An 11,018-nucleotide genomic window follows, 5' to 3' on the forward strand; every position below is an offset into this window, starting at 1 on the left:
CTAAATCCACTGGCCTTTTCCACTTTCTGTCACTGTCTGGATCTAAAAATGATCTAGGGGAAAAAAAAAGTAATACTTTAAAGAAAAAACTCAGAAACTCCCTCTTACTCTGTGATGACTATTTCTCCAGCCCCTCAATAATTCAACTAACAGAAACCCTACAGCTTTTGCTGCTGTTTGTGAACTTTTCATGATGTTTGACATCTTTTCGGAAGTTCTGTGGAGTTACACAAGTGATAAAAAAACCTGTCCATGTTCAGATTTCTAGACCCTGAGGTTACCAAAGAGTAACCAGGGGATCACAAGAAAAAGGGCATGAATGCAGAAGTCTTTACCAAAAATATTGATTCACATAATATTAATTTTTAAAACCAACCCTGTGATTTTCAGGTGCCCAGCTTTATCTGTTTATTTAAGCAGTCTGGGATAGCAACACCAGCAGACTAGAAATCCTTTAGAAACTCAGGTTACTTCTGCACACCCCACTGCACAGCCCGTATATAAACCCACCATTTATTTAAAAGAGACAGAGAAAGCATTCCTCAGGCGGGAAGACCGCAACTTATCCCACTCCGCAAGTCACAGCTTTCATCCCCCTAAAATCGCAGCCAACACTACCAAGCAGCTTTAATCACTTTAGACTGACACTATCTATGTAACAACACATGGAATAACCCGACTTGATTTTGCTGTGTGGTTGAGCCAGGCTGAAATTTAGGCTCTCAAACCTGCTTGGATCAGCAAGAACCACTTCATGGGCTCTGGGTTGGGAACAAAACTCAGGAGCTGCTGCAAGGGAATACCAACAGGGTGAAAGCAGGAGGCAGAGGAGTGTAAATCCTGCTCCCTGCCCCATCCCCGACCTGATGCCAGAGGGACAGACCCCCCCAAACCAGCAGACACATCCCCTCGCCCGCCCTGGGTGGAATCTGCCCCGGATCCCTTTAAACGGTTTCAAATGTTAATTCCTCATCGTGGTAGTAAAAGCTATTTTTAATCCCACGTGAAAGCAGTTTGCAGAAGACCAAACTTCGCACGTATTCCAGCTTGTTTCCTTGCTCCAGGCAGCGCTGTGTGCCGGGGAGCAGTAAAACGGGGACACACCGTCACAGGGTGACCTGTCCAACTGGCAAGGATGTGCACAGCGCTTGATCCTGTTCTAAGTGTAAAGCCAAGACTAAAACATTGCATAAAAGCAAATCCAAAGTGCTGTGTGCTAAATAAAAGCTTTAAAATATCTTCTTCATAGCTACAAAATTAAAGCTTTTTCTCAGGTATCCTGTGTTTTTTCTTTGTGTTTTAGGATTTATTTTCCAAATATGAGTGTGAGGATAGGAGAAGCTGATACTGAGAGGCTCTAATTTTGTAATGAATGTTAGGAGGAAAAAAAAAAAGAGAGAAGATATTACAAAGTACTAAAGCCAAGAAGCACGCTGCAGGACCGAGTTTCTGCAAAAGCACCAAGGAAAAACAAGGGCCGCTCTCAGGCGCGGAGCTGAAACACAAGTCCAGCAGGAGAACAGATCAGCCGGTGTCAATGAATAAAGATAATGTCCCGGAGCAGCTCTCAGTGCATCGCCATCTGACTCCTCGCCAGATCCTTTTGTCTCTTCCCACCTATGTGTTTCTTAACTGTGCCTGTGAAAAGCTGCCCCTGGAAGGGGATCCTGCGCCAAAACTCAGCCTGGTGACTCCAGAGTAGCTGAAATGTCGGATTTTTATTCAACAGCTTGTGCTATAGAGTGTCTTGATCTGTCTGTACAATCACAACACACACAAAAAAACCCCTCAAGGCATCTACTTAGCTCTACTTTTCAGCTGCCAATAACACTCACAGCAAAAGTCAAAAGAGCAGCGCCGGAGTCGCGTCCTTTCCCTGCCGCTCAAAGGCTTCAGGGTTGCAAGGTTGGGAGATAACAAAGTCTGGCTCAAGAAATCCTGGATGCCTTTCAAGAACATTATTAGCTCCCATGAGTGGGTTTGAAGGAGGGGGAAATAAAAAAATAGCAACCCCACATTGCATGTAGCAGCTCTCTGCAAATCATTCACCTTCCCCAGGCACTCCCGAGCTGGGACACCCCCAGCACGGTTTAACACACACACAGGAGTGCAGCGCGATACACAGCGAGCCACACAAACAGTTCCTCCCCCCGCATGCAAACCTGCGTGTGCTGCAGCTGATCACAAGGGGAAATCACAATTAAAAGCTAAAATCAGCCTGCGAGAGATTCAGAGCTCTGGGATGGCTCTGAAGCACCAGAGGATGCTCGGCAGTGATGCCAGGAGGCGTTTGCCAACTATCGCTAGCCATCCCATAGTACTTTTTGCTGCTTCTGTCCCAAACTGTAAGGAAATAAGGAATTCTTTACAATTCCTATGAAATCCAGGGACGTGGAGGGTCCCTGGGAGCCCCGGCCCAGCCCCTCCTGCAGGACTTTTGCTTGGGCTACTGAAAAAAAGCCAGAAGAGAGGAAAGACAAGAGGGACTCGGATGATGGATCATACGAGGAAACAAACAGAGCAAAACTGCACCAACCTCAGCTCAATCCAACAAAGTTTTGGTGGACAGAGAGAAGGAAACTGTTCTTTGCATGAGCTACATCAGGCTGAAATCCCCCAAACTCCCTTTTATACTAGCCAGCATCTGCAAAAACCTTTCTCTGCACCACCTTAGTGCCCAAAAGCTGTCATTATCCACCGTTTCTGCCTTTTTCACCCCCAGCACCAGAACTGCCAAGGCTGCACTGAATCACGGTGCAACTCTGAACCTCCAAGCAACATCAGGCAGCTGCGTGGGAAACCAGCCCGGCTCCAGCAACCAAAAAGGGCACAATCCTGTGCAAAGATCTCAGCTACGCCCCCAAAGTGTCGCCAGTGGAGCAGAGCAGCGGCTGCCGGAGCACAGAGCCCACAGCCCCGCTTGCACGGGCACCGTATGGAACACAAACACTCCGGGCACCCCAATCACCGCCTGTGACCCCGACTCTGCTCCCCCGGCACCGGGAAGTCCCTGCGCTGGACACGGGCGCTGCTCTACAGACACCAAGGGGGTGACACTGCCAGCATGCTGAGCACCTCTGCAATGAAGTTCTAAATATCATTGGCAAATATCTATTTAATTAAGTTCCTACGTTTGCCTTTGCCTACGCTTCTGTAAAGCAGACAGACAGACACACAGACAGGTTCCCAGGTTCCCAACCAGGGCACTTGCGATCCCCAAACCCCCATGTGAGCAGACATGCCACCATCACTGTTTCTTATTTAGCTTTACTTTAAGCAGTCCTGAGTGCCAAAAAAAATTAAAACAGTGTTTTGCTTTAGGATAAAACGTCACGTCATGCTCGGATTATCCATTAGGTAATTTATGTTGCAGTCTAGAAAAGGTGTTTAATCTTCTTATAATTAGCTAAACCTATAGCAACTCAAGGAATTCCATATGAGATGCTTGCTGCTTGCGCTGAACATTTTCTTCTCACTAGAAAAAAGAACTACTCAAAAAAAGGGACTTCTGGTTATTTCAAATTTAAATAAAATAAAACACTCTGGTAAGAACAAATGGTTTCTGCCAGTAACATAACACTGTAATATAAACTACTCAGCACCCACAACCAGTTACTTCTGCCACAGCTGTGAAATCACTATGGAACTGGACAACCAAGAAAGAACAACATAATTCTGTGGCGATATTTCCAAGGGAATTCTTTTTTCTTCTCCCCAGATTTACTTAAGACAAGCAACGACCTACAGGTGCCTTCGGGCCAAATATCTTGGCATGAGAAGCAGCTGGTGTAATTTTGGTTTCCTAGCAAGTTCAAATATTTTAAAAATGTTTACACCACTTTGAGATATTCATTGGAAAAACCTGAACTTCTGTCCAACTTCTATTTCCCTCTGCTCCAAACACACCCCAGCTTTAAGCATTTAGCTTTGTCTGGCTTTCCCAGGGAAAAAACCCTCAGCAGAGCAAAGTCTTGTAAGAAGACAAAACAGTGGCAAAGAGAAGAGGAAACTAAGGAAAATAGTTGTGCCCGTGATTAAAAACACTCTTAACTCTATGCAGAGTTAAAGCAAAATGTCTATCGATTTTTTTCTCACTAGAAAGGATGCAACTTCTCCCCAGCACTGCATACGCTGCCCTGTGATGCGTCTGGCCGCGCCGAAAACCTTCCCTGCTCTAGCTCTCCAAATGTACCACAACCATATGCAGTATAGTCTTAAAACATTTCACTGGTACCAGGCCAGGCTCCCTGCGAGCACTTACAGCACTGAAAACTCACTACACAGCAATCCAAACCTAAGATTTATTTATTCTTCTCTTGCTGTGGTCCACCCTGCAAACGTCTCGCTGGACCATGGCGAGCGATATGAAAGCGTTCGATCTTCCTCACTTTAATTATGTGCTCGCAGTCATCAAACTCCCATTCTGCCAAGTGAGACCTGTCTTGTAATCCTCACCCAAAAAGATTAGTTATCATCATTATTGTTTCTAGAGCAGCGTAGATACAAATGGAACTGAGAAATGAGCTAATAAATCACGGCATTATTATTAATACAGTCATAAAAATAAGTGCGCTACTTACTGTGTTTGAAGGTGTGTTAAGTCAATAACTTTACAGTCCAGATGTGGCCTTACAGAGCTGAAACTCTGCGGGTAAAATTACCGCTAAAATTACACTTGCCATTAAACACGCTGATTTTCACAGGTTATTATTTTGGCAAGGATTGCGGAGTTGCAGCCTTCCCCAAAACATCAAGAAATATTAAGAGCATGTAAGAAATAAAGTATTCCCGCGGGGCTTGGGGAGAACGGGATGGAGAGGCAGGAAGGACAGGGAGAGCTACTCCTTTTATTATTTTCAGATGTTTCCCCGAGAACACCGCAGCGCTTTTATAAATCTACACATTTGGACTCTCTTCAAAATAACGGACCAGATTCTTTTGCTGCCTTCAAGGGACTCGGTTCTCTGACTCCGCTTGGCCCGGCCACTCAGGAGTTGGCCAGGAGACGGGAGTTTAATAGACACCACATGCACAGTAGCTGCTCTTCCGAATGCTTTATCGCCTGAAGAGTTCAATTCCATTGAAACCCTCAAAACTAAACAACTCCCTTGAATCGATACGGCTCTGCCCTTTGACACAAACCTACCGAGGAATTCCAGCGACACTGGTTTACCCTTCCCCTGCCTTCGCCGGTTCACTGTTCCAGTTCTCAGCCAGGATCAAACCTGGTTCTCCAGGTCCTCGCTCCCTTTATTTTTATAAGCCACTCGAATAAAATAATTCCTAAATGAACCCGGTGGGGAAACAGTGGGATGACTAAGAATAAAGTGTTAAAGGTTAAAATCGCAAAGCCTGGATAATTAAAAAAGGCAGTTTCTGCTGCCGACTGTCCTCCTGCCGGTCACCTGTCCCCGGCCGGCTGGGCTGCGCGGGACGGGGGACACGGGGACATGCTCTCACGCTCCCATCACTCCCGACTTCAGCAGCGGCCCCGAAAAACCAGCCCCCCCCTCCCCAAGCAAGGCGGAGGGTCGGAGCTGCCCCCCCACCCCCGCCGTGAACCGCAGCTCAGGTCCCTTCGCATCCCCCGTTGGGATCCGCATCCTCCCCCCGCTCTCAGCCCCTCGAACCCCCTTTATCTCCAGGGACCCGCCGATCCCGGACTAGCCTGTTGCAGAGCAACCCCAGCAAGGCACCGGAGCAATTAAACACGGCTCGGAGCTTCATTAGCGATTCCCAGCCCAAACCCGCTCTCCCCCCGGCCCCGCCGTTACCTGTACCAGCGCAGCCCCTTCTCGTAGCACCTGTCGAAGAAGTGGGGTTCGGCACCCACGGCTCGCACGCCTGGGTGCGCCCGCAGGAACTCCAGCAGCGCCCGCGTCCCTCCCTTCTTCACCCCCACGATAATGGCCTGGGGGAACCGCCGGCTGCCGCCTCCCCCCGCCACCCCCGGCCCCGCGTCCCCCGGCCCGTCGGGGAGGGCGGCGGGCGGCGGCAGCAGCAGGGCGGGCGGCAGAGGCTCGCAGGGCCCGGGCAGGCAGTAGAAGAAGTAGGTGAAGAAGAGGATCATGGTGAGGAGCAGCGAGGCGCGGCGGCCCCCGACGGGTCCCAGAAGCCGCCCGCTACATCCCATCGGGGGCCGCGACCGGCCCCGCCGGGTAGCGCATCCCGCCCCGCCACCCCCCCTGAGCGCTCCCCTCCGCGCCCACCCGGCCCCTCCCCTCCACGCCCACCCGCGGGGCGGGGGACGGCGCGCGACACGCGCGTGGGGGCGGCCACGCCCTGAGGGGGGGGTGTGGGGGGTGGCACACGCGTGGGGCACCGCCGGGATCCCCCGGGGAGCGGGACACCCCCTGCGCAGCCCCCGGTGGGGAGCAGCCCGGGACGGGCAGCCCCGCGCCCGCCCGCCCCTCCGAGGAGCCGCAGCCGAGGGAAGCGCTCCCGGCCCCGCTGCGACGCGTTTGCTCATCTTTTACCATCCGACTCCTTATTTTTTTTTCCTCTTCTTGTTATAATTTCTGGGGCTGTCGCGGGTGTTTTCGGCCGCTCTCATGGGGCAGGGGATCCCAGCAATAAAATAAAAAGCCATGACCGCGGGGGTAGCGCAATGCCAGGCAATTAGCAAGCAGTACCCGGAGAGGCAGGGCTAATTAGGCTGCATGGGCTCCCACTGTAGGCGTGGAAACACAGCCCCCGTGTCCGTGTATTTATTGTTTGGGATGGGAAGGATGGTCCTGAGTTTCCACCCACCCCCCTGCACCTTCTGAAATAAGCCCCAAAGCAGGAGTTTGGGTGTTGTGATTTAAAATAAGTGTGTGTAGTGGCTGGTGGGCGGGATGAGGTGGTTTTCCTGATGCTGCTGGGGAAACCCCACTCCCTAGGGCCCAAAGCAATGTGCATCCTGGGTGCCAAATAAATAAAGCCCATCTGGTGCTACAGCATTGGTGACATGTGGGAGGTGGACCCCACGGCAAGTGGCTGCATAGGCAGCATCTCTGGGTGCTGCTGGCTGGGCTCAGGCCATGCACACAGCGATGGCACCATCCCAGCAGTGTGTGCCATCACCAAACACAACACAGCCGACATCCAGCCCCAGGGTGCCCCTGCCTGGGGGGTCCCGTGGGGTCATCACACGTGGGACCTGCTGCAGCTTCCCTGAAATGCTGCTGGGGTCTACCCTGCCCCGTGCCTTGAAACCCCAAGACTGATTTCCAGTGTTGTGCTAAAGCCTTCCTTTTGTGTACCTGAGATCAGCAATCTCTTAATTAACCTATTAATATAATTACCTCTTTTTATAATTAGATCCCTTGAGTCTTCTAAGAGACAGAGCCTGGCGGGGAGGGGGAAGATCCGTGGCCTGAGACCAGAGAAGGTGCAGACCTACACGAACCCAGCTGTGTTGGGAGGCGGCGATGCTCCTGTGTGCTGCACCATTGCACACCTGGACGATGGCATAACTGCAAGGCAGCATGGTTGCACGATGGCATGGTTGCAAGACTGTCCAGCTGTGTGACAGCCAGGCTGCAGCGTGGCAGAGCTGCAGGGTGACAGGGCTGCAGGATGGCAGGTTTGCATGGCTGCAGGGTGGCACAGTTGCAGGGTGGCCAGGCTGCAGCAGGACTGGTCTCTGTGCCCTCTCGTGGCTGGTGCTCAGAGGCTGCGTTGGGGCTGCCTGGCCCATCCTGCACAGTGGCTTTGCAACCAGAGGAAATAACTGCACGAGTGCGACTGGAGATCCCTTCCAATTCGCAACACAAAGGTTCCCCAGGGAAAAAGGAGGAGGAAAGATTATGACGAGGAAGTGAATCTGTTATCGGGTGCAGTTTGATAAATAAAAACGTATCCAAAATCTGCCGCATGGCGCTTGCCAGCTCTTGCTGGGTTTACGTAAGCAATTAGAAATAGGAACTGTTTCACTCGGGGCCAGAGCGGGTGGGAACTGCTCCAGCTCCCTGTTTGGGTTGGTGGGGGGGACGTTGTTGTTGTTGGAAAATGCCAATTTGTCAAAATGGAAATGTTTGGCAAGAATATATCCATTTTGACAAACTTCAGTCAAAACACAGCCAGGGAGGCTGTGGAAAGGCAGGCGGGGGAGCGCAGCGCAGCCACCCTCCTCATCCTCAGCGCAGGGGTTCCCCAGGGGTGCAGGGCTGGGCTCCTTGGGATGAGCTGATGCAGCAACACCTTTCAGCATTACCAGCTCCTCCCCTGTCCACAGGTGCTGCCATGGCCCAGCGCTTACTGCTCCTCAAGCACAGTCTGAGAAGCAGCAGCTTTTGCTTTCTCACCTTCAAAATTGGGGAAAAAAGCTTAAAATGTGAGCTGGGAGCTCACTGTGAACACTTGGGCTGTGCCCAAGGCTTCCCCAGCCCCGCGTTCGGATGAGCTGGTGGGTGTCCTTGCAGGACAGTCTCCAGCTTCAGCAGAGATCCCAGTGGACAAGGACCATCCCCCTGCCTTGCTGGCAGCTCAAGCAATTGAGGATAACAAGTATTCAGGTGCCATTTTTTAAGCAAAATCAGGACATTTGGTGTGAAAAAAAAGAAAAAGGTGTCCTGTAATGATGCTCTCCACACTCGATGCCCTTGGCCAGCAGCAGATGCCATCACATGTCCATGGATGCCCAAGGAGCACTGTGTGGGACATGGGACAGGGGCCCAGGCCAGCAGGGCCAGTGCCCAGTGCCACTCTGGTCCCCTGTCCTCTGCCAGGTCACCACTGGCAGCCATGGACCCACAGCCCCCCAGGGCACAACCAGCCCCCAAGGCCACTCGCAGCACATGGGAGCCCCAGGGCAGAGGCAGATAAAAGTGTTTGGGGCTGTCACTGGTGTTAGGAATGGGCTGTGAGCGCTGGCAGGGAGCGGCGCGCAGACACCGCAGATGTGGAGGGAGCCTCCGCGTTTCCGAGCTCTGATTGATGAGATGCAAGTTCCGGACTTTCCACTCACTGTATCACCAATGGGCTTTGAACCCCAGAGACAATTGTCTCCACTGAAAGACAATAAAGGTCATTTTTTCCCCCTGGGGTCCTGGCAGGAGCAAGTGGATCCCCAGGAAGCCCCAGGTCCTGGCTGGCAGCTTCAGCAGCTCCCCAGGTGCAGGGACAACCAGGGAACCGTGGACAAAGATGCTCCATGGAGGAGCTGGAGCGCAGCCAAAGGACCACGGGGTGGCTGCCAAGGGGAAGAAGTGGGACACAACCGAGCTGGCCCAGAGGTCCGGCAGCAGTGATGCCCTGGGGAGCTCCCTCTAGGCAGGTTAATTGCCCTCTCTGAAGCCAGGGCTGTACCTGCCAGCGTCCCTGGGGCAGCTCAGGAGGCACCGGGATGGAGCAGGATGCCAGGGTAGCCACCCATGCAGCTCCCTGCACCCCATCCTGGGGCTCACACAGAAGAGAGGGGTTAAGCAGCCCCTCACGAGCTGAAATCCTGGTCCCAAAACAGATGACATTCATACCTAATCTGGGACATCCAAGTGACAAGCCCCACCAAGAGCCAAACAGAGCAACATTAATGTGGTGCCACATGAACTCAATGCTACCCTTGCCCTTCCTCTCCCCTACCCCCAAAGCAGCTGGTCCAAGCAGGATGGGACCCTAGATAACCAGCCACGACCCCAACACCGCAACCAGCCCCGTCTCCAGAGCCCCTCCTCACTGCAGCCAGCAGGAGCCACAGCACAGGTGCTCTGGGATTTCCCAAAGTTTGTTATTACAAAGAAAAAAAGGGCTCAAGGGATCAGTGGGGATGAAAAATGCTTTAGAAACACGGGAGATCATTTAACAGGTCACCTCTCCAGCAGAGCTTGCCAAGCTGGTAAAGGCGAACAAACTTATTAAGGCGCGCACAGCTTGATTTAAAACGGCTGCTCCCAAACAGCCAATTACTCCGGGCCGTTCCAATCCAATTAGGAAGGCTGTTTCCCCAATTACAGCGGTGTGTTTTACAAATACAGCACAACTCCTCGGGTTCAAAGAGCAACCCATAAAAGGGAGCTTGGGAAGAGACAAGCCAGTGCCTGCAGCCAGGGGAGACAAACCCCATCCCTGTCCTTGTCCCCAGGGATCTGGGTACCACAGGGGACAGGATGCTGGAGCCCCAGGCACGGTGACACTCGCTGGAAGAGCAGCCCTGTCCTATGACTGTCCCTAAAGCAGCACAGCCCAGCCAGCCAAGGACACAGGATCTCCAAGCTGTGGTCCCCACCAGGGGCTGAGCCCTGGGGACATGGAGATGGGGGATGCCACTGGGGGCTCTGTCAGTGCCACCTCTATGTAGTCCCCTCCAGGGTCTCAGCAAAGGCCACCCCTTGTCACCCAGCTCAGCTGGCCTGTGACATTAGCAACCCTTTCCCCGGACACTGGGTGAACTTTGAGATTTACCCACTATTGAAAAAAAAAAATTTAAACCAAAAATCACCCAACCTTGACACAATGTCCTGGGGGGATTTGCCCTGATCCTGCAGGGAGGAGAGGCAGGTTTTAGAGGGAGAAACCCAGAGGAGACCGCAGGGCCAGCCGAGCTAGGATGGATACGAGCACAAAGGAGGAGGAACAAATTGCATCTCCCTCTAATTGGGATCACGGGTGCTGCAGTGCAGCAAACAAAGCCAATACCCTTGGACCAGGGGTTCCCATCACTTTGGGCAGAGGAGACACCAACAAACTCATCATTGTGCTCACATGAAGGATGAAAAATGAACCCGCAGACTCCATCCTTGGTCCCAGAGGCTGAGCCAGGCTCAGGAAGGACCAGGGCTGGGCTTGAGCCGCAGCTCCAGCGCCTTCACATCCAAACCCTCACCGCAACCGCTCCGACGGGTTCGCTGCACAATCCTGGCGCGTGGCCACCTCTGGGGTGTAGCACAGCCTCTGTTATTAAAATGTGTGACAGCAGCGTCAAGATGGAAAGTGAAGTTGTACATTCTCCATCTGAAACTCTGGGAGGAATTTCAAGCAGGAGAATGCAATTTCCAGCCTGGAGCAGAGCCAGCAGCGCCAGGGCGAGATTTTTCTTA

At 52.4% G+C, this 11,018-nt stretch overlaps 1 protein-coding gene across 1 annotated transcript in view; it reads right to left on the reverse strand.

Annotated features, from left to right (window-relative positions):
• Positions 1-6,133, reverse strand: part of HS3ST6 (heparan sulfate-glucosamine 3-sulfotransferase 6) — a gene marked incomplete at both ends in the record, with an annotated part of 29,078 nt that extends 22,945 nt beyond the window's left edge. The window contains one exon of the mRNA XM_080353700.1: positions 5,775-6,133. Within this exon, the coding sequence (XP_080209826.1) occupies positions 5,775-6,133 (359 nt within the window). The remainder of the gene's footprint in view (positions 1-5,774) is intronic.
• Positions 6,134-11,018: the final 4,885 nt, after the last annotated feature.

The sequence above is a fragment of the Nesoenas mayeri genome (assembly GCF_963082525.1).
Source record: "Nesoenas mayeri genome assembly, chromosome: 15".
Taxonomy (NCBI): Eukaryota; Metazoa; Chordata; class Aves; order Columbiformes; family Columbidae; genus Nesoenas; species Nesoenas mayeri.